This window comes from Bufo gargarizans, chromosome 1 (assembly GCF_014858855.1).
Source record: "Bufo gargarizans isolate SCDJY-AF-19 chromosome 1, ASM1485885v1, whole genome shotgun sequence".
NCBI lineage: Eukaryota > Metazoa > Chordata > Amphibia > Anura > Bufonidae > Bufo > Bufo gargarizans.
The window spans coordinates 495,434,755-495,458,298 of NC_058080.1; the positions used below are offsets into that span (position 1 = coordinate 495,434,755).

At 45.3% G+C, this 23,544-nt stretch overlaps 2 protein-coding genes across 4 annotated transcripts in view; both read left to right on the top strand.

Annotated features, from left to right (window-relative positions):
* The first annotated feature begins 1,582 nt into the window (after nt 1-1,582).
* Nucleotides 1,583-9,646, top strand: PPP1R3E (protein phosphatase 1 regulatory subunit 3E). Its single transcript, XM_044288009.1, has 2 exons — nt 1,583-2,139; nt 7,837-9,646. The coding sequence occupies exons 1-2, from the start codon at nt 1,726-1,728 to the stop codon at nt 8,329-8,331; spliced, it is 909 nt and encodes a 302-aa protein (XP_044143944.1). The 5' UTR covers nt 1,583-1,725; the 3' UTR covers nt 8,332-9,646.
* Nucleotides 9,647-15,329: 5,683 nt separating this feature from the next.
* HOMEZ (homeobox and leucine zipper encoding) overlaps nt 15,330-23,544 on the top strand; it is a 64,445-nt gene continuing 56,230 nt past the window's right edge. For all 3 annotated transcript variants that reach the window (XM_044274462.1, XM_044274453.1, XM_044274445.1), the window contains exons 1-4: nt 15,330-15,450; nt 16,257-16,376; nt 21,495-21,594; nt 21,723-21,932. In XM_044274462.1, the coding sequence (XP_044130397.1) occupies nt 15,439-15,450; nt 16,257-16,376; nt 21,495-21,594; nt 21,723-21,932 (442 nt within the window). In that variant the 5' untranslated portion in view covers nt 15,330-15,438. The remainder of the gene's footprint in view (nt 15,451-16,256; nt 16,377-21,494; nt 21,595-21,722; nt 21,933-23,544) is intronic.

Consider the following 23,544-nt stretch of genomic DNA (forward strand, 5'->3'; position numbering starts at 1 on the left):
TAGTGCTGGGCTCCGCCCTGCAGCTTCCCTCCAATCCGCTGCCTGGACGGGAGGAGGGGGAGGCGCAGCCTATACATAGTACCGGCGGCGCTACACTGAGCATTACGGTAGTGGTCCAGGCATCTGCAGGATGCGGAGATGCGGGAGACTGGTGATGGAGGACACGGGGTGAAAGGGCACAGGACTGCAGGCAGAGTGATCAGGTGGGATCAGAGCGGCGTGGGGTGCAGCAGAGAGGTAAGAGGGGTGTAGTGTGCAGCAGAGGTAAGAGGGGTGTGGGGTGCAGCAGAGGTAAGAGGAGTGTAGTGTGCAGCAGAGGTAAGAGGGGTGTAGTGTGCAGCAGAGGTAAGAGGGGTGTAGTGTGCAGCAGAGGTAAGGGGTGTAGTGTGCAGCAGAGGTAAGAGGGGTGTAGTGTGCAGCAGAGAGGTAAGAGGGGTGTAGTGTGCAGCAGAGAGGTAAGAGGGGTGTAGTGTGCAGCAGAGAGGTAAGAGGGGTGTAGTGTGCAGCAGAGGTAAGAGGGGTGTGGGGTGCAGCAGAGGTAAGAGGGGTGTAGTGTGCAGCAGAGGTAAGAGGGGTGTAGTGTGCAGCAGAGGTAAGAGGGGTGTAGTGTGCAGCAGAGGTAAGGGGTGTAGTGTGCAGCAGAGGTAAGAGGGGTGTAGTGTGCAGCAGAGAGGTAAGAGGGGTGTAGTGTGCAGCAGAGGTAAGAGGGGTGTGGGGTGCAGCAGAGGTAAGAGGGGTGTAGTGTGCAGCAGAGGTAAGAGGGGTGTAGTGTGCAGCAGAGAGGAAAGAGGGTTGTAGTGTGCAGCCGAGGTAAGAGGGGTGTGGGGTGCAGCAGAGGCAGAGAGGTAAGAGGGGTGTAGTGTGCAGCAGAGAGGTAAGAGGGGTGTGGGGTGCAGCAGAGGTAAGAGGGGTGTAGTGTGCAGCAGAGGGGTGTGGGGTGCAGCAGAGCGGTGTGGGGTGCAGCAGAGCGGTGTGGGGTGCAGCAGAGGCAGAGAGGTAAGAGGGGTGTAGTGTGCAGCAGAGAGGTAAGAGGGGTGTAGTGTGCAGCAGAGAGGTAAGAGGGGTGTAGTGTGCAGCAGAGGTAAGAGGGGTGTATTGTGCAGCAGAGGTAAGAGGGGTGTGGTGTGCAGCAGAGGTAAGAGGGGTGGTGTGCAGCAGAGGTAAGAGGGGTGTAGTGTGCAGCAGAGAGGTAAGAGGGGTGTAGTGTGCAGCAGAGGTAAGAGGGGTGTAGTGTGCAGCAGAGGTAAGAGGGGTGTGGGGTGGAGCAGAGGTAAGAGGGGTGTGGGGTGCAGCAGAGGTAAGAGGGGTGTAGTGTGCAGCAGAGGTAAGAGGGGTGTGGGGTGCAGCAGAGGCAGAGAGGTAAGAGGGGTGTAGTGTGCAGCAGAGGTAAGAGGGGTGTGGGGTGCAGCAGAGGCAGAGAGGTAAGAGGGGTGTAGTGTGCAGCAGAGGTAAGAGGGGTGTAGTGTGCAGCAGAGGTAAGGGGTGTAGTGTGCAGCAGAGGTAAGAGGGGTGTGGGGTGCAGCAGAGGTAAGAGGGGTGTAGTGTGCAGCAGAGGTAAGAGGGGTGTAGTGTGCAGCAGAGGTAAGAGGGGTGTAGTGTGCAGCAGAGGTGTGTGGGCAGCAAGGCAGCCTCACATCATGTACATGGCATCCTGTAGAGCATAGCTCTAGCTGCATGGCACAGAGAGGACAGCTTAGTTAGGCAGGGTGATTTTTAGAACGGGGGATGTCTCGCCCCTCACGTCCTCCCGCAGGGGACATCCCCAGAAACCTGAGTTACATTGCCGGATTGTATGAGCGAGCCTATTACCGCACAGCCAGACCCAGCATAGAGGAGCACGATGAGGCAGAAGAAGGGGCGTCCTCTCCCGGCCTCTCCTGTACAGTGAAAGACCAGACCGCTCCTCGGAGGTGGAGATCACGATCCGCGCCTGCACTGCGTGTGTCCCGGGCGGAGCGCCACCGAAGTCCGGAGACCAGGAAGAGAGTGCGCTTTGCTGATGCGTTAGGCTTGGAGCTGGAGTCTGTCCGCCACTTCAGACGTGAAGACATTCCCCGTATCCCTCCGCATGTCACCCATCGACTGCAGAAAGAGCTGCTGGAACAGCTCGGAGGTTCTTGCATGGCCAGGGAGGATGCGGTATGTGGTGCTATGTATGCTGCCCCTAAGACTATTAGATGCATGTCGTTAAAGGGGTTGTGCACCTTTTGGGCACGGGGGGGTTTGACAAATCCACCATCTTTGGCAGACCTGCTTCCTGAGGCTGGCTCCTGGTGTCTTTGCTCCCCAGACTCAGCTGGTCTCCATATAAACGTTCTGCTTGATGCCACAGCCAATCGATGGCCGCAGAGGGGACTTGCTTCCCTTGCGTCTTGACAAATGGTCACATGACACAAGGTGAGAAGGCCACCGCTGCAGCCAGCCATTAGCTATAGAGCGTTCCAACAGGAAGTTTACATCCAGAGCGAGCAGCGGAGGCCGGGGAGCGAACGTGAGGTTGATCTCACCGCTGGTTTTATTCTTCTGTTTGTTTTTGCGGATGAGAATCGCCTGTTCTATTAATGAGAGTGAGGAAAAACTGAATGCATTGAAAATCTGATATGTCTTGTGTGCATGAGCCCTACGGTCTCATTCAGACGTCCGTAAATGTCTTGCGGTCATGGGCGTTCTTCCGCATTTTGCGCGACGCACAGGCCAGCGCCATATAGAGAAGCCGCCATTGCAGACAAGAATAGGACATGCTCTGTATTATTATACATTTTTGGCCTTTTTGATGCTCAGATCTGCAGTCAGCTGTTTGGAGGAGCCAGACGTTTTGCACAACACCCTGAGAGACTTGACTGGTCGTATATTTGTTAGAAGGGTCCCAGGACATTAACTGTTCACAAAACGTTTGATATATCATAGAAATATATCTAATGTTTGGCTCAGTGGGGGTCTGAGTGCTGAGACCCCCACCGATCTCTAGAGCGAGGAGAGAGAAGCGCTCACATAGCACAATGTCTGTCCTCACTGCAGGACTTTCTATTGAGCACGTCTCAAGATATGCAAGCTCTTCTCTCTCCTCATTCTAGGGGTTGGTGGAGGTCTCAGCGCTTAGACCCTCACCAATGAAAACCTTTGATGTGTTGCTATGACATATCAAAAGCTTTATAAAAACTCAGAGGCCCTACCTATCAGAAAATCCAGGAGCAGATGTTCAGTCTCCGTGCAGAGCCACAAGCGAAATTAGACTCTGTTCACATTGCGTTTGAGCTTTCTATCGGAGCCTATATCCTGCCATATATCTTTGAGGGAAGGCTCCGGAGTATGACATGGTATACTGTAGTCCTCTACTATTACAACTAAATGGAGACTCTTATTTCCATATACAGGGTCATTGGGGCCTATGCTCATTGGGGGCTGCTCTCACAATGCATAGGCAGGACACAGGGCAGCACGTTATCTTGGTCTAGCATGTTATCTGCTGCCCTAGAGATGAATGGAGCAGAAGCACGCGTATCTGACCTTTGCTTCATTTATACAGTGTTGATTGGTGGGGGTCCCACTGGCCAGATTCCCACTGATCAGACACCTATCCCCTATAATGAGGATAGGAGATAAGTTTAAATCTTAGGACAACCCCTTTAAGTGCTGCATTTGGTGCAGGATTCAGACATTTATAACCTATCCTTGGGATAGATAATCAGATCTGTGGGAGGTCTGACTCCCAGGCCCCTTGCCAGTCAGCTACCGCCTCTTCATAGTATACCAAGCAGAGCGCCACACATTATGTAGTGGCTGTGCTCGGTATTGCAGCCCAGTGCCATTCACTCCAATGGGATTGAGCAGCAAAAAGGCCATATGACTGACAGACGTGACATCACAGGCCAGAGCGTTAACCTGAAGCCGCAGGTTCTTCCAACAGCTGATTGGAAGCCAGAGGTATTGATCACCTATCCTGAGGGTAGGTCATCGAATTCTGGACAACCAGAAAGTGTCACATTTAGGCCTCTTTCACACCGGCGAGATTTCCGCGCGGGTGCAATGTGTGAGTTGAACACATTGCACCCGCACTGAATCCAGACCCCTTCAATTTTATGGGGCTGTGCACATGAGCGGTGGTTTTCACGCATCACTTGTGCGTTGCGTGAAAATCGCAGCATGCTCTATATTGTGCGTTTTTCACGCAACGCAGGCCCCATAGAAATGAATGGGGCTGCGTGAAAATCGCAAGCATCTGCAAGCAAGTGAAGGTTTTAACCCCTCCATCACTATTTTCCTAAGCATTCTGTTTTAAGAATGCTATTATTTTCCCTTATAAAGCCGAATGCACACGTCCGAGAGCGGTCCGTGGTATGCCGGGCTGGATTCCTGTTGAGAGCAGGAGCGCACGGCGTAATTGGTTGCTATGACGCCGTGCGCTTCATACCGCCGCTGCACTACAGTAATACACTATACGAGTGTATTACTGTAGTGCAGCGGTGGCATGAAGTGCACGGCGTCATAGCAACCAATGACGCCGTGCGCTCCTGCTCTCAACAGGAATCCAGGCCGTGTTCCCACTGACCGCGGAACACGGCCGTGTGCATTCGGCCTTACCATGTTATAAGGGAAAATAATAAAATCTACAGAACACCTAACCAAAACCTGAACTTCTGTGAAGGAGTTCGGGTTTGGGTACCAAACATGCTGATTTTTCTCACTCGCATGCAAAACGCATTAAAACGCTTTGCACTCGTGGGGAGAAATCACGCATTTTCCAGCAACGCGCCCGCATCTTTTCCCGCATGTCACCTGCAACGCCCGTGTGAACCCAGCCTTAGTGTCTTTGCACTGAACATGTCATCTTAGAAGGAGGGGGTGTTTTCAGACATATTTTGCCTTGGTCCTCTGTGTGCCGCCGGGTGCATGGAGCTCTTCATCAACTTTCATCAACTTTATGCTGACCTCACTGAGGGCCACATAAAATAGTGACAGAAATGCTGATGTCAGCAGTGTGTCACTCATGAGCTAAAAGTAAGTGGTTGCTGAGAACCAGCATCATAATCATTACAGCCCAGGCCTTGAGAAGAGTCACATCTACCTGAGAAGAGTCCTGGTTATACATAATCTCCTGCTGATGATTGGCAGTTCTCTCCTAGAGAGATGGGGAGAAAACTAGGTAGAAGCCGGTCAGTCATCAGCAGGTGGGCAGGAGAGCAGGATTCATGGATAACCAGGACTCTTCTCAGGTGGCCGGGACTCTTTTCCAGGCCCAGTCTGCAATGATTGTGATGTCGGTTCTCGGCAACCACTTACTTGTAACTTATAAATGACAGACGCTGAAATCAACTCACCTGTCTCTACTGTATACTGCTGTTAGTATGGGCAGCTTAAAGGTGATGACAGGTTCCCTTTAATTCCCGGTCGGCATGTCATATAAAGAGAGTTTTCTGTCGCTTGAGTAACTGAAGCATCTTTCTGTGCAGTGAAGAAAAGGAAAGCTCTCTTCTTGGTACCTAACAGGTTCTGACCATGAGTGCGCAGTATGTCTTCTGTTACCAGATCAAAGTCAGATGGCTCTCTTACAAGTCCAGGAATAGTACGCCAGTCACTTGGGGGCTAGCAGCCTGCACTTTTATGACTGAGCTGTTTTTTTTTTTTTCCTTTCTGGAAAATTTCCATGCAAACCACTTTTTAGCCCTCTGGATAGTCCCTGATGCGATCAGTCTTTAACCCAATCCATATGGGTTTCTAATTGATGTTTTCCATTATTCATACTAGCTGGGAAACAATGCAAAGTACAAAGTACTAAAACGGTGCCCCTCAGTCATAAGGAAAGAGGGGTCCTTTGTTCTGCCCAGATGACTTTGGGTGAGTTCTAGAAAGACCAGCACCTTCACACCTTTACTCTATGTCTGACCCCGAGCTTACTATAGTACCCGTTTACAGTTTGGACACCTTCCTATGTCATTGTGCTTCTTTTCTTCTATCGTTCTACTATATTTTTTATATTGTAGACATGAAAACGATGCAGGAACACATCTGGGATTAAGTAGCAAACAAAAACGTGTTAACCAAACCAGAATATGTTTTATATTTTACATTCTTCAAAGTAGCCTGCCTTTTGCTTTGATCTTCTCTCAATCATCTTCATGAGGTAGTCGCCTTGAGTGGTTTTCCAATCGTCTTGAATTAGTTCCTAGAGGTGCGAAGCACTTGTTGACTGCTTTTCCTTCACTCTGTGGTCCAACTCATCCCAAACCAGCTTAATTGGGTCATGCCTCATTCACACGTCAGTGTCCTTGATGAAGTCCGTGATAGGGTGGTCAGTGATTCATCCGTGAAGATGTCCATAAAGGATCTGTGTTTGGTCCGTGTGTCCGTTTTTTGCTCTCTATTTTTTCTTTTCAGGCTGCACACCTGAAAATGAATTTCCATAGCATGTCCTCCTAATGGTCTGTGAAACACAGATTGCATCAATGTTACGTCCGTGTTTCTCATGGACTCATAGACTATAATAGGCGTGATGGATCCATGAGCGCAGAATAGAGCATGCATCTGTGCTAAAACCACGGACCTTGCTAAAACGCTGATGTGTGAATGAGAACTAGTTATAAATTAGAGGGGCAAAGGTTTAAAAGTAATATCAGGAAGTATTACTTTACTGAGAGAGTAGTGGATGCATGGAATAGCCTTCCTGCAGAAGTGGTAGCTGTAAATACAGTGGAGGAGTTTAAGCATGCATGGGATAGGCATAAGGCCATCCTTCATATAAGATAGGGCCAGGGGCTATCCATAGTACTTAGTATATTGGGCAGACTAGATGGGCCAAATGGTTCTGATCTGCCGACACATTCTAGGTTTCTATGTGTGCTGTATGTGGAGAACACATACAGCACTGACATATGAAGGAGGCTTTAATGTGTGTTGTAGAGGACATGTCATCTGACATAGCACTCCATGACTCTCCTTCTTGGTCAGATAGTTCTTACATAGACTGGAAGTGTGTTTGAGCCTAGGCTACTTTCACACTGGCGTTTTGGTTTCCGTTTGTGAGATCCGTTCAGGGCTCTCACAAGCAGTCCAAAACGGATCAGTATTATCCTAATGCATTGTGAATGGAAAAGGATCCGCTCAGAATGCATCAGTTTGCCTCTGATCAATCTCCATTCCACTCTCGAGGCGGACACCAAAACGCTGCTTGCAGGTTTTTGGTATCGCCTGACGATGCAGAGGCAAACTGACACAATATGGCACAATAGAAAACTGATCCGCCCCCCCCCCCCCCCCCCCCCCCACTGACTTTAAATGGTGTTCAAGACGGATCCGTTATGGCAATGTTAAAGATAATACAAACGGATCCGTTCTGAATGGATGCATGTGGTTGTATTATCGGTGCGGATCCGTCTGTGCAGATCCATGACGGATCCGCACCAAACGCGAGTGTGAAAGTAGCCTTATTGTCCTGATGAAAAACAAATGATGGTCCCACTAAGCGCAAATCAGGTGGGATGGCATGTCGCTGCAGAATACTGTGGTAGCCATGCTGGTTAATTGTGTCTTGGCACCATCACACCTCCTCCTCAGTGCTTCATGGTGGGAACCAAACAAGAATCTATCTGTTCATCTTTTCTGCATCTCACAAACACATGGATGTTGAAACCAAAAATATAAAATTTGAAGCAATCAGCAGGTGGCGCTATACTTATAGATTCCATTGAATAACTCAGCGGCTATAATACATTTTTATTTACATGCAATTACAAAAGTATTCAGATGGTTTAAAAATTGTAGAATATTTTTTTGTGGGAGGACCTTGTTGATTTAAAAATATATCATGAAATTCCTAACTTAGATGCTCTTGTTTTTCAGAGTTGGTGCGAGGCCCGTCATGCTTTATCCTCCTCGTGGATAGTAGAGCGTGGAACATGGGAGAATCAAACCTGGGAGCGAAGTGCATGGGATCACGAGACATGGGATCAGCGGGTGTGCCTGCAGAGCATGCGCTGTGAAAGCTGCTTTTTGTGGGGTTCTGTTAGGGTTCTCGATCTGGCTTATGAAAAGAGAGTAACAGTGCGATACTCTCTCAACAAATGGCTTTCTTACCAGGAGTCACATGCTCTATATGCTGCTCGTCTGTGCCATGGCGGATCGGGTCACCCTGGCACAGATCTCTTCACCTTTCGTCTCCCTCTGCCACAACTGGACCAGCCACAGGCTTCATCACTAGAGTTTGCCATTTGCTATCAAGTAGGGGATGAGGAGTTCTGGGACAACAACAAAGGCAGAAATTACAGCCTTGTTCGACCAGAAACTAGGTCTCCTCGAACTCAGGAATCTGAGGATGGATGGATTCATTTCGTATAAGAGAAAGGACAGGATGCCTGCCTTCAACATTACTGAGCGATTGCCCTTTGTCTTAAAGTATCACCAAAGACTAAAAAGAGAGGAGAAGTAAGAGCCACTACTGGGCAAGAAGGATTGGAGACCATACTAGAAGAAGAGTATTGCTTGGCTAAGGAATAAAGGGCTATAACCCAGAGCAACTGATCACACCTTTACATTCCTTAGTTTGACCTGCTTTGGACATCTGATTTCTGGTGACTACAGAATACAGAAATATGTGACTATTTTCTGTAGCAGGATTGCCTAATATATTGGGACTGTATAGATAAAGTACAAGGCGGGCGGCTTCCCTCCTGTCTTACATGTGCTCACTAGTGAACGTCACACTTTAGTTATCTATTAGTTATGGAGAAACATTGCTTTCAACAGGATCTATGGCAGTCCGTGGTTGGGCTATGGGTGAGTGTCTCAGCCCACACACCTACAGGTTGACCTATGCCCTGGACTGAGGACACAGTAATGCATAGGACGACTGTCACCTTGAATTATTAGGGTTTCTGCCTTTCATGATCTGTCTAGGGAAAAAAAAGAACACGGCCCAACGATTGACTAAATTAGAATGTGTTTTATTTAGGCGCCGTTCACATCTGCATCCTTAGCGCAGTTTCGGTCACATTTGACGGAAAAAATAGTAATAATACCTCAGTAATTAATATTTCTGGAAGGGCCCTATTCTTCATATTCTGCAAGAACGTGACAAAAGAAGAGGGAAAAACTGAAAACGATGGGGTCGGTCAAGAAAATATTAGTTTCATTTTTATTGCGGTATGTTTTATCCAAAGTGGCCTGTACTTAGTGTAAAATGACAGTAGAGATTTCCAAGGTTTCATGTTTGATCATGGCTGTGTATGACCTTGCCTTATCTGTGCCCTTAAAATAGCTGAATTGGCAGGACTGGTTCCATTGGGGCATTAGCCCCCACCAGACTCTATCCGTCTCTATCCGTAGTAAGTACCTGTACTCCACATTAAATGACCATCTTTTCTTTTATCTCTATGTTGTGCCGTTCCAACTAGAAGTTTATGAATTCATTGTCAACTGGGTGTTACCATTTGGGGTGTGGCCCTGCACCGTCTGCCAGTGCCAGCACTAATTAGACAGTGTCAGATTGTGCAGGGACATGCACCCAAATGGTCACACCCAGTTGGACCTTTATTCATAAACTTCTAGTAGGGATAAGGCTTCATTCACATCACCATTCAGCCTTTCCGAAACGGGGCAGGAAAATGGAAAGGACGGATCCGTTAAAAAAAATGATTTTGGAGCGGAGACAAAAGTTGTGCATGCAGGACTTTTGTCTGCCCTTCAAAAATCTTCTTCTAAGCAGAAACCCAACGGACCCCATTATAGTCTATGGGGTCGGTGGGCTCCGTTCGGCTCAGTTATGTGCCTAATCCGTTCTTTCCGTTTTCCTGCCCCTAAACGGGGCCAGAGAACAGAAAGGCTGAACGGTGATGTATCCTAATGGAGGAATGCCACAACATACAGTTATAGGAAAAGATGCTCCAGAAATATTATTTCATGGAGGATGCAAGTAGTTAGTAAAACAGACATGTCAGGAGAGGTGGTGAATTCAAAGTATGCTTAGAGATGGAGCAACTGCCAAGGCCCCCCATTACTCACGAGAATAGGGGAGTCTGGTCTGAAGTGAAGAGATATCTGCACTCTCCATTAGGCCTCATGAACTTGACCATATTGCGGTCGCAAGCCATGAATCTAGAGAAGGGCAAGTCAATTCTAATGAATCGATTTGTCTCATCGGCAGGACTTCTTCACCTGGTAAAGAAGCATTGAACTGCAGCAAGACTGACAGGGGCAAACATTTACACCTGCCTTGACGATTTTCTGCTGGTGCTGCTCCAGTTAGTAGAGCTTGGGCACAGGCTCTGCTTACGCGCCTGCGCAGGCAGGAAATTTTTAGGGCTAAACAAAATGTCCGGCCCTGTCAATCTTGTGGCAGGTGGACTCTTTTTTACCTCCGCGGTCACTCCCTCTTAGGTGAAGTCCTGCTGATGACACAAATCGATTCAATTATCTCTGCACAGATCCACAAAATATGGATTTCCGCCATGTGCATCCCATGAGTAGAACGGCTAAGAGTAGGACATGTTCTCTAAGTTGTGGACATCCGCATTTTTATATATTTTTTGCATTCCTCTAGAAATGAAAGGTAAGAGTGTTCGACCCACAAAAAATGCAGATTGCACGCGGATGCCAAATGCGGTCGTGCTCATGAGGCCTAATAGTGTGTGGAGCGAGCTGGAGGAGGAGATGGAAGCATAGCTCTAGCCATATTACTATTGTTATAAATGGGAACTGACTGACCACAGCTTAAGTGCCTGCCGTTCGCCTCTGTCTCTAAAGAGCTGATATTCATACCGCATACAGCTGTTTATTTCGTTTCTCAGGAGCTACGGCCTTAAAAGCTCAGGAGTGTATGGACGAAAAACAAAGAGGAATTGCCAATAAAATGCTGCCCCTTGGTTAAACAGATTGCATGCTCCCTGTTCAGTATAAATGAGGTTGTCTTCTTTGAGGCTTCTGACCTGCCTTCTGTAGTAGATCAGTGGAGCGTGAGACCTGGGTCCTGGCCATTACTAGGAAGAACACTGCCACACGGCCTCCTGCTCAAACTGCTGTGTCTGAGGACTGAGCTGGGATAGGACGGGACTTGTGTATTGTATGTATTGTGCTTGTATTTCTACTTTTTTTGTGACTTTTTTTTTTCATTTAGTGGGTTATTTATTGTAAAATGTTATACAGGCATTTTTGCAACTCCCATAGAGATGCCTAAAAGGGGAAACGTCATGAAAAACGCCTTAGCTAGAGCATGCTTTGTTAAAAATGCACAACACAATGCAAAAAAAAACTTCTGAATGTCGTAATTCACTATAAACTGTAAAATAACATCTGGATAAACAAATGAAGCAAATAAAAAAAAAAAAGCACGTAAAAAAAGCAACCTTAAAGGGGTTTCCGGGATTTTCTTATTTTAGCCCGACACCAGAACCACACAGCTCCGTCCATTGTGTAGAGGTCAATGCTGACCTGTGACAGCAGAGCTACTGTGAAACATCTGGCAGGGGATAGGCATCAATATTAAAATCCTGGAAACCCCCTTTAAGGAAGTATTGTGAGCTCCTTCGTGTAGGGCCAGCTCTGTCATACAATGTGTCCAGATGGCATCAGATAGACCCCACTGACCTTTAATGGAGTCTAAAGAATAAAGTGAAAAACCTGTGGGTGGAGGCTGATTGGCTGAGGGCACCTGACAGTAGGTCCCCCCCACAGTTCTTGCCAGCTTAAAGGGGTTTTCTCGGAGTACAATATTGATGACCTATAAATTGACATTTTCAGATGATTTTAAGCAGATTATTTAAAGGGCTGCAGCAGTGGTACAAGCATCAAGGCCCCATCACAGCATATGAAGCAGCGCTGTGCTTGGTATTGGAGCCCAGGCCTTTTCTCCAAGACCGTGTGACCAAAGAACGTAGCATCACTGGACTAGGAAGAGACTGCAGTGCTCACAGGAGCGCCAGGATCCCTTCAAACAACTGAATGGTGAGGGTTGGACCCCACGGATCTGACATTGATGACCTATCCTAAGGTCTGGCCATCAATATTTCACTCCCAGAAACCCCATTTAACATCAGGCATTGTATATAGCACAAGTTTAAAGGTGTTATCCAAACTCTAAGAGATCCCCCCCAATGCCCAGGCCCATCGTATACATTATACTTACCTGCTCCCCGGCACACGCGTCACTCCGGGTCCTAGCCTGCTATTGGCTGCACCCCAAAACGCTGATCCGCAAAATACAGATGATCTCTATGTGACATTCGTTTTTTTGTGGACTTATTGACTTCAATGGGGCCGTGTCCGTATTTGCGGCCAAGAATAGGACGTGTTCTATCTTTTGCGGAATGGACAAACTGATGCAGAAAGCACACAGACTTATGCGTTTTTGCAGAAAAAATATCGCCGATTCTATGCTGAACTTATCTTTACACCCAGCAGAGGTCATGAGGCCTTTTTGGCGTCTGTTGTGATGCTATGCATCAGTATGCTTGTTTTATGGTATGGAATGGTGCAGTAGACTATTCTATTCCATATAAAGGTATACAGTAAAAAAAACGTATAGCATGCAGCCTAGTTTTCTTTAAATGGTGGGAAACGCTGCAGCCTTCTGTTATATATACTCCAGGAGATCCTATACCTCCAATATAGGGCTCTGACGTAAAGAGAGCATATCTATGCCCAAATTGCTATCATTCCAATTCATGCATAAAGGTGAAAGCCTATTTTACATTAGAGTCTATAGATTATCTGACTAGCTAGCACAAATACCACAGAAACATCAAAGATCCTCAGGGAATGAGATGGCTTTGGTAAGCGTGGGCAGACTGCTCAGCACTATGTAAGTGTCTTCGATTTGTGCATGGTGTTTTGTCTTGTGGTTTGTACCGAGTCTAGTATATATACCATTGCTCGTGCAGTAAGCAATATTATATGTAATGTAATGAGAGGGATATTATAGAAAATATTAGCGACTAGGATATCGTGAGGCAGAATCGTATGTATGTATATAGTATCAGGTTATACATAACTTTGAATGACCAGGACATGGAAAAGTAGATCTCCAATTTGATACAGTGAGAAAGTAGAGCCATAGTCCATCAGTGCAGTCCATTTACTTCATTAGAACAGTCCAGAATCTCACAAGACTAAGAACAATGGATGAGAGATTATCAAATTAAAGAGGACCTCTGTACAGTCTAAGGGGGCCTAAAAATCCCACTGCCCTATCAGAATACACCAGTATTATAAATGGAAGATGGCGTCCTTCTACAAATTTTGCATTGGGGCCATGGAGCTTCAAGCTTTGCCACTGCCAGTAACTCCATCTCACGGAGCTCATGACATAGCATTCAGTCCTGTGATGTAATAGCGAATTATGTAGGATTTACAAATCCAGAAGAAATAGCGCTAGTGATTCGGTGTTGGGTACCTGGTGATGTAAAGAGCAGGCTATGATCTACAGTCACAGTAATGGAAGCTTTCGGGCTGAAATGTTCTACCATTGCTTTAGTACGTGTAATGTAGGAGTTGTTCCCACCTCAGAGGCCTTCACGTTGCCTTATCCTTACTCTTAAGCCTCATGCAAACGTTCCTGGAACACGGTCCGTGAGATACCGGGCTGGCATTGCAGGAGCGCACTGAGTCATTGGTTGCTATGACGCTGTGCGCTCCTACAATGCCAGTCCGGGTTCTTACGGACCGTGTTCCACGGACATCTGCATGAGGCTTAACTGTTGATTGTTATTGTCTTGTTCAAATTCCGTACAAATAATAAAATACCATATTTATTGAAATATGTACATGACTGAGGCTGGTTTATATGGGATATATAGAAAATAAAGTGTTCTTACAACTTTGGGTGGGATCATATTACTCAGTAATTGTATGTACCTTCACTGGGTACTTTTTGTGAAAATAAAACAGGTCTAAGCTATGCTTCCTGGGAAACAAATATGCAAATTAGCTTTCCTCCAGAAGGAAAGTGCGAGGCTCTACAGTGCCACCTATAGGTAGCTGCACTGTAAGGTAATGTCCAACTAGTACCCTACTCTGTATTGAAGATGGCCAAGAACTCTGAAACAGCTGTCTACAGATAAGGTTTGGATGAAAAATACCTCAAGCCTCTTAACTGGGTCAGACATTGACTTACAGGGTAGCTACCTGGTGGCACTACACAGTTTGATTCCTGAAGGAGGTCTGCTTTGCATATAGAATCAACACTACACCAGCTAGGGCTGAAACGATTACTTGAATGAATCGAGTAACTCGACACAAAAAAAAATATCCCCTATGCAAATTTGCACCATGTGACTACGGAGCGTGAGTAAGACGCTTGCTATTACCGCGCTGTGGTCTCCCGCCGGCCCGCACCATGCTGCACTGTATCCTGACTTACACACATCATCAGGATTTAGTGCACGTAAGCGTGCACTATGACCTGACGCTGTTTGACATGAGGTCCCAGTGCATCGCGTGAAGAAGAGGATGGAAGAGTGTCGGTGGCCAAACTAGCAGGAAAGGTAACTATTTGATTTCACTAGAGCTGCTGCTGGGCACTGATGGCTACTAAGTAGTGATGAGCAGCAGGGGCAATATTCGAATTCGCAATATTTAGCGAATATTTGTCATATTCGAGAACTCACGATTATTTTCTTGATTGAAAGAATCGGCAATGTAATATATATAATATGAGTTTCACTTTTTGAATTGAATTACTGAAATAAATTAACTTTTCAATGATATTCTAATTTATTAAAATGCACCTGTATATCAGTTTTGTCCAGCAGTCTAAAATAACTAGCTGGACACAACAATATATGTGAAGCCAGCCTATATTACAATGAAAGTAAACTTCATGAAGTCTTTCTGAGCCGTCTACGGATGTTTGACTGTGAGCTAATCTGTTTGCTAATCACCTTGTCACCCAAGTTGTGACATATTCGCTAGTGCCAGTGTGCACTTGGATAAAGCATATTTTCCACCACAGATGACAGGCCTGACATGTAACCCTATGTTACACAGGTCTAATAACAAGGCATGGCAGATGTGTCCATGGATATTATATGTAAAGGATATAAGGCCTTAGGATATTGAACATAAAAGGTGCCACATTTTCCATGTCCCATCTCTCCCTGAGTGTTTGTTACTCATCCCCATTGATTTACCCTCCCCCTGTAGCTGTTTCCTCTCTACCTTCAGCTCCACATTTTATCTTGGCTCCAATCCAAATTATAATCTTTTCCACATGTTTTTCCTTTTACTCCCCATAGAACTTGGCCTCTGCCGTGACAGCCTCCCCTCTCCTTCTTACCACCCTCCTTATACTCCCTCACTCTCAGCCCCCCCTTTCCTTTCCTTAAACTCATCAGACTTCCCCCTTTCCTAATACACCAGTCTCCTCTGCCACACACAGTCCTTTCATGCAGAACTCCACAAAAAGTAGAAGCTAAGAGGAAGACGCTGATTTTGGACACTGGATTGTATGTGAATATGGATTTGAAGGTATGTTCTGGGGCTTGGAATAGGTTACACGTTACATTGTAATGCGTTTGTACATTTATTACAGGTCTGGTCACAATGTGGTTACTCTAAGGTACTTTGGTCAGCTATGCTTTTATATAGGGTTACCATATATGAACCTTCAGAAAAGATTGGTTATCCCACCGCTAGCAGGATCCTTGCTACAGCTAATATAATACTGTGTAGATTCCTAAAAATGTAACGTAAATCATGTTGTAGGACACAAAAGAACATTGATATTCATGTCCTAGAAAAATAGACACTTGTTGACCATAATTTAGCAAGGAAAAATACTACTTCACCTTAAGCGAGCACTAAATGGAAATATGCCTCCACCAAATGTTCTATTCCTGGTGAGCTGCAGCATTTATGGAGAAGGCAGAGGACAATGCAAGGTGCCCTGTTCAGATGGTTTCCGTTAATAATAAGGAAGTTACATATAACATGCCATACCAGTGTTCAAAATAATCCTGCGGAGCTGAGTGATTTCTAATGTGAACCTCTGCCGAAACATAAAAACTTAAGCGTGAAAGAAGCCTTTATGATTTTACACATTACTTAATGTGAACAGCAGGTGAAGATGTTCTAATCATATGTTGTCTAAAAGGCAAGTAACCATCCAACTCCCATGAGTATAGATTTCATTGCATCAGGGCATGTGTTAATTCCCAGTGTTTGTGGGAATTTTTATCTTAAAATGTAAAGTTATTTTGAAACTGTATATGGGTACGGTTATGTTTTGCCAAAGTAAAGCCATGATCACTGATGACGTCTTTTATTCTGGACAGGTAAAACCATGGCATTTGGCAGGGCTCATGTTGGCCACAACTTACTGTACTTTCATTTCATCTGTCGCTGGTTGCAACAAAGCTCTCTGTGCAAGTGATGTCAGCAAATGTCTTTTGCAGGTAAGATAAAGGGGTAGAACTTCCAATTGTGTTTCTCTGTGAATGCTAAAGTGAAGTCATATTCTGGTTTTACATTTGCCCATTTTTGACATCACTAGTCCACAAAGTCCAGTCTTCTGCCATTTGCATCCAAGCTCCACATTGGACCCATTTCACCTGAGCATATTATGGACTAATTTCTATGGCCTCAAATCCCAGCAGAACTGCAGGTCCAAGCATGTGAACTAATAGCATCAAAGGTCCACATGATGCTGTTAGTTTGAGTGATCACATCAGTAGTCGAGCTGGAATTTTGATGCAGGCGTGCACTCATGTTAGACTTGTGTGAAAATGGCCTAATGGTGGTGTCACACACAGGCTTTTGTGGCGATTTTTGATGCCGTTTTTTGCACCAAAGCCAGGAATGGGTTAGAAGGGAATGGGAAACACTAAAGGAAGGTATCTTGCTAGATCCACTTCGGGCTTTGACTTGAGAGCCTACATAAAAAACTGATGCAAAAACTGCCACAAAACAAAAGCTGTGTGTGACTCTACCCTAATAATGTTTTCTCCAAAGTCACTAGTGCTCTGAAGATACCCATATACAGTATAGTGTTATGCCAAATAAACACCATATGAACAAATGTATTAGTACACACCTCTTAATAACTGAATTTGGGTATTTCATTCATTCCTCTGGCATTAACATCAGCACAAAAACTGTGCGCCAGGAGCTTCATGCCATGGGTTTCTATGGCCAAGCAGCTGCATGCAGACCTTACATCACCAAAAACAATGCCAAGTGTGGGATGGAGTGGTGTAAAGCATACTGCCACTAGACTCTGGAGCAGTGGAAACTTGTTCTGCAGAGGGATAAATCACACTTCTTTAACTGGCAGTCAGATAGATGAGTCAGGATTTGGTGAATGTCAAGAGTACATTACCTGCCTGACTACATTGTGCCAAAGTTTGCGAAAGAAGGGTAATGCTATGGGGTTATTTTTCAGGGGGTTGGCCTAGGCCCCTTAGTTCCAGTGAATGCAAATCTTAATACTTCAGCACACCAAGACATTTTAGACAACTGTATGTTTTCAACTTTATGGGAACAGTTTGGGGAAGACCTTTTCTTGTTCCAGCATGACTGTGCTCCAGAGCACAAAGCAAGGCCCATGAAGGCATGGTTGGGTGGGTTTGGTGTGGAAGAACTGGCCCGCACAGAACCCTAACCCAAACCACATCAAATGTCTATGGGATTGTCAGCCAGTTCCTCTCCTTTAACATTAGTGTCTGACCTCACAAATGATCTTCTAGATGAATAGGCAAAAATGTCCACAGACACACTCCAAAGTCTTGTAGAAAGCCTTCCCAGAAGAGCGGAAGCTGTTTTAGCTGCAAAGGGAAGACTAACTCTATATTAATGCCAATATATGTAGAATGGGATATCATAAAAGTTTGTATAGCTGTAACGTGCCCCAATACTTTTCTATATAATGTATGTCAGCTGGTTCCGTATAGCAGTATAAGCGGTCAAAACAGCACTGTTATTCAAGAATGGTGGTGTGAAAATTGAGATTAATATTGTTAGACAAAAAATAGTTGGATTTTTCAAAAGCAGGCAGCAGCTGGTTAATGGATACAACCATGGGGCCCTTCCTTTAAAGGGAGTCTGTCTTCAGTTTTGAGCCAACAGTATTAATAGGTGACAGAATGCCAAAGCCACAAGTGCCTAGAAGGTGGTCCATCATGTTCAGTGTCCTGGGCTCTCTACACTGTTCCTAATACCCCCTTCCCCCACTCCAAGTGACAGCTCTAGCGGTGTCCTGATTGGATGCTCACAGCAACTAACTGATAGTAGACAATGCAATGTAGACAAGTGTCCAGTCAGTGTTTGTTGAGATTATATGACTCTTTTTGATGGTATCTGCCAGGGGTATAGTTACAATCTAGCAGAATGTGCTTCTAAATGGTATAACTAGAGATTCGGCCCCTTCACCAAAGTTAGCCAAGAAATGTGATTTTTTACGAATGAATTAGTCACGAATCGCTATAAATCATGTATACCCAGGCCACTCTGCCTTACGGTACAGCCACACAGAGCGGCCGTGCTGTGGGCAGGTTGTGGCCATGCTGCGGTGAAGAACCACGCAACCAATTAGCCCACAGCTGCCTTTCATTTAATAATGAAGCCTGCACTGTTTAGTCCTTCTTCAACGTTAATGGACGTGCAGCACCTTTAAACAGGGGCTGTTGCTGGTATGGGGTTTGACTGGTTAGTTGGGGCACAATATACATACAGTGGGATGCTAAAGTTTGGGCAACCTTGTTAATCGTCATGATTTTCCTGTATAAATCGTTGGTTGTTACGATAAAAAATGTCAGTTAAATATATCATATAGGAGACACACACAGTGATATTTGAGAAGTGAAATGAAGTTTATTGGATTTACAGAAAGTGAGCTATAATTGTTTAAGCAAAATTAGGCAGGTGCATAAATTTGGGCACTGTTGTCATTTTATTGATTCCAAAACCTTTAGAACTAATTATTAAAACTCAAATTGGCTTGGTAAGCTCAGTGACCCCTGACCTACATACACAGGTGAATCCAATTATGAGAGAGTATTTAAGGGGGTCAATTGTAAGTTTCCCTCCTCTTCTGAAGAGTAGCAACATGGGGGTCTCAAAACAACTCTCAAATAACCCAAAGACAAAGATTGTTCACCATCATGGTTTAGGGGAAGGATACAGAAAGCTGTCTCAGAGATTTCAGCTGTCTGTTTCCACAGTTAGGAACATATTGAGGAAATGGAAGACCACAGGCTTAGTTCAAGTTAAGGCTCGAAGTGGCAGACCAAGAAAAATCTCGGATAGACAGAAGCAACGAATAGTGAGAACAGTCAGAGTCAACCCACAGACCAGCACCAAAGACCTACAACATCATCCTGCTGCAGATGGAGTCACTGTGCATCGTTCAAGCATTCGGCGCACTTTACACAAGGAGATGCTGTATGCGAGAGTGATGCAGAGGAAGCCTTTTCTCTGCCCACAGCGCCAAAAAGTGCCGCTTGAGGTGGGCTAAAGCACATTTGGACAAGCCAGCTTCATTTTGGAATAAGGTGCTGTGGACTGATGAAACTAAAATTGAGTTATTTGGCCATAACAAGGGGCGTTATGCATGGAGGAAAAAGAACACAGCATTCCAAGAAAAACACCTGCTACCTACAGTAAAATATGGTGGTGGTTCCATCATGCTGTGGGGCTGTGTGGTCAGTGCAGGGACTGGGAATCTTGTCAAAGTTGAGGGACGCATGGATTCCACTCAGTATCAGCAGATTCTGGAGACCAATGTCCAGGAATCAGTGACAAAGCTGAAGCTGCGCCGGGGCTGGATCTTTCAACAGGACAACGACCCTAAACACTGCTCAAAATCCACTAACGCAATTATGCAGAGGAACAAGTACAACGTTCTGGAATGGCCATCTCAGTCCCCAGACCTGAATATAATTGAAAATCTGTGGTGTGACTTAAAGAGAGCTGTCCATGCTCGGAAGCCATCACACCTGAATGAACTAAAGATGTTTTGTAAAGAGGAATGGTCCAAAATACCTTCAACCAGAATCCAGACCCTCATTGGAACCTACAGGAAGCGTTTAGAGGCTGTAATTTCTGCAAAAGGAGGATCTACTAAATATTGATTTCATTTCTTTTTTGTGGTGCCCAAATTTATGCACCTGCCTAATTTTGTTTAAACAATTATAGCACACTTTCAGAAAATCCAATAAAATGTATTTCACTGTGTGTGTCTCCTATATGATATATTTAACTGACATTTTTTATCGTAACAACCAACGATTTATATAGTAAAATTATGACGATTAACAAGGTTGCCCAAACTTTCGCATTCCACTGTAGTACTGTTGTTCTGGGCTGCAATCTCCTGCAGGTTACATGGCAGTAAACACTGAATAGTAATCAGATCTGGCATACCCACTTCTCCAACCCCAGCGCTCTCCTGTCCTACAGGTGGGAGCCTTTCTTCTGCCATCTGCTTTTCCTCCTTTTCCACATCATCTAATATCGATGAGAATATGTCATCAGGAACATCCAGCTCCTCCTCTCTCTGCATCTTGCTGACTTTTCTAGGATGGAGACTTTGAAGGATGATTTGGAAGATGTAAAGCAATAAAAAGATGAGGATGGTCATCATTAAGACCTGGCCCCCCTTAGGTATTGGTTGGCACACTGGCAGAGGAATAATAATTGCTTCCATCCTATTGGTATTGAATTACGTATCTTAGTTTAAGGGCTCATTCACATGACTGTATGAATGGGTCTGCATCTGTTCCGCAATTTTGCGAAACAGGCGCAGACCCATTCATTTCAATGGAGCCGCAAAAGATGCGGACAGCACACGGTGTGCTGTCCGCATCCGTTGTTCCGTTCCACGGTCCTGCACAAAATATAGAGCATGTCCTATTCTTGTCTGCAATCGTGGACAAGAATAGGCATTTTCTATATAGCGCCGGCTATGTGCGGTCCACAAAACACGGCACGGTCGTGTGAATGCGCCCTAAGACTGATGCTGGAATAAGTAAATGTAGTAATAAATAAAACTGACAGAGAATAAGACTCTCTGCACTCTCTCTCTCCAATATTCTTCTGTTAATCATTTTCAGCAACACTGTCCCTAGTGTATGGGCGCTTGCCACGTCTCTCCCTATGCTCAGCTAACAGGACAATGGCAGAGACCACGGGGGATGAGGGTTTTATAGGGCTGTGACATCACAGGGGATGGCTATCTGTGGATTGGCTGGCTGCGCAGCATTATGGGTGATCTCGCGTTCCTGGGCTTCTTACTTTAACTTCGTAACACATGCAGTCGCCATTTTAGGAAAAAATGATTCGTTACCACAAAGCGTGGGGAAATTCCGATTTGTTGAAAATCGAAGTTTTCCTAAACTTCTGACCGAATTCCGCTTCGAATGCTTTGCTTTGCGCAACACTAGTCATAATGGTGGGTATAGACACTACTTAAAGATGTAGTCAGCTTGTGGAAAAAGCAATATTTCCATCTTGTGGCGTCTCTCCTGTACTCATTTCCTGGATAGAGCAATATGATCTTCACATTGATCTCTCCTCAGGAGCTCTGTCAGTGCAACATGAAAGAAGATGATTGTCCCTGCTGTCAAGATTGCATGCTGTGTCTTGGGAGTCTTTGGGACCAGTGCTGCAGCTGTGTGGGTAAGTAGGCTGCATGACATCATAGCCATTTATTAGACTTGTACATTATAGATTACTATGTGAAGTGCACATTTACGAGACAACGTCTGTCCCATAACAGTTACAGTCACACTGTTTCCATATCTCAGGTTTGTGCACTGAGAATAAGGGAAGTCGTAGGCATGCGGCCCGGAGAAGTTCGCTGGAGGTGCTGTCTGTCCCACTGCCTTCTCTGTTTCAGTCCTTGAGTGAACTTCAAGGAGATGCGGCTATGGACTGGAATGTGCACACACTGCCTGTCACGAAAGAGCTGAGTCAGCAATCTCACCTGGATCATGTCCTGCTTGGTGCACACACAGGTATGTTGAAGAAGAGTGAGGGTTGTTTACTTCCATTTTTATGCCAGTTTTTGGTGTAAAAATATTTGCCACCTCTTTTTGCAACTTTGTAAATGACAATATTGACAATATTTTGTTGCACAGACATTTCACCATTTTAAATGACAGGGTCTGGACTAGGCTACATCATCGATCCCAGCATATGTACTTACATTTATGCCAGTTTCAGACGTAAAAGTAGCCGAAAAACTACTCCACTCAGGATGTGGAGTCGTTTTTCACGACAGGCGAACACAGCCGGAGGATGAGCCCAATTTATGAAGAGGCACACACCAGCCAAAGGGGAAACAAAGACCGGCATAACAAGCTGGTCTTTGTAAATTACCCCCAGTGTTTCTTCCACTGAAACTGTTCAGCTGTGACCATTCTGTTTGCATTCAGACCAGTATCACACAGAACAATTTGGTGTAAACCAGGCCATAGAAAGTGTTTAGGTTTAAATTTGGAAGACAATGTTAGGGTATGGCCACATGGTTGGGTTTCCTGATGCAGTTTTGCAAGCCAAAATCTTAAGTTAGTAAAAAAAAAAAAAAAAAAAAAAGGAAGTATAAAGGACAAATACAACTTTTATTCTTTTTGAATTTACTCCTGATTTTGGCTTCCAAAATTGCATGCAGAAACCTAATCATGTGGCTGTACCCTTAGAGGATTGTTGGGAGGGAAGCATCTCCTGCACATTATGCCATCACTTGTGCCCATATAGAATCATCTGAGAATGGGGTTGTATTAAATTTTTGATGACGCCTTATGTACATTTTATCACTAACTGCACCTTATGTCTGAGTGGAAATGGGCCCCCTTAGTTGTTGGGCCCCATAGCAGCTGCTATGCGTAATACCCTGGTAGTTACCCCCACTGGGGCAAGACTTTGTAGGAAAGGGGGCAGAGTCTAAGATGCGCCATTTTTGCACCACAATTCTGGAGTAAAATTCTGTCTCAAAGTAATACAATAGTTGGCATAAAATTAAAAATGTCTAGCTCTGCGCCACCTTTATTATCCAGCTTGAGGTACTGCGATAAATCTGGTGCAGGCTTAGACAGCCCTTCGTAAGGTCCTTTTACACAGACCGATGATCTGGCAGATTATCGGGGATGAGCATTTGTATTGAAAGGTGCCGGCGATCACCTGATAAATTAGCAAATGCTTGTTCATCAGGTGATCGTGTCGTACTGTCTAAACAATGATCTGCTGCGCAGGAGCAATGATTTCCTATGAGGACAGGCGCTGTCGCCCAGGCCACACGACCTCTAGTCGCTATGTCACTGGCCTACGGGAAGCAGCGTGAAGGCTGCGGTGCCACTGTGAGCGTTGCTGCCTTCTCAAACAGCCGATCATCGGGGAACCCAGGTGTCGCGTTTTTCAAAACCCCTATAACTCTGCAGCCGTGCGGCTGTTTCTCTTGGATTTTGTCTGAGGGTTTATGGGTAAAAGGAAACCTATACATGACATTAGATATTTTAGCTATTTTATCAATGGAGCCCAGTCTACTAATGAAAGCAGAAAACACTGACTGCCCAGAGTGCACTTTCCTCATCACAACTGCTGTGAACCACTGTTTAATAATGCAGAAAA

Coding starts and splice junctions, on each gene's coding strand:
- PPP1R3E (XM_044288009.1), top strand. CDS start 1,726: ATGTCTCGCCCCTCACGTCCTCCCGCAGGGGACATCCCCAGAAACCTG. Junction 2,140..7,836: donor GCATGGCCAGGGAGGATGCG/GTATGTGGTGCT, acceptor CTTGTTTTTCAG/AGTTGGTGCGAGGCCCGTCA.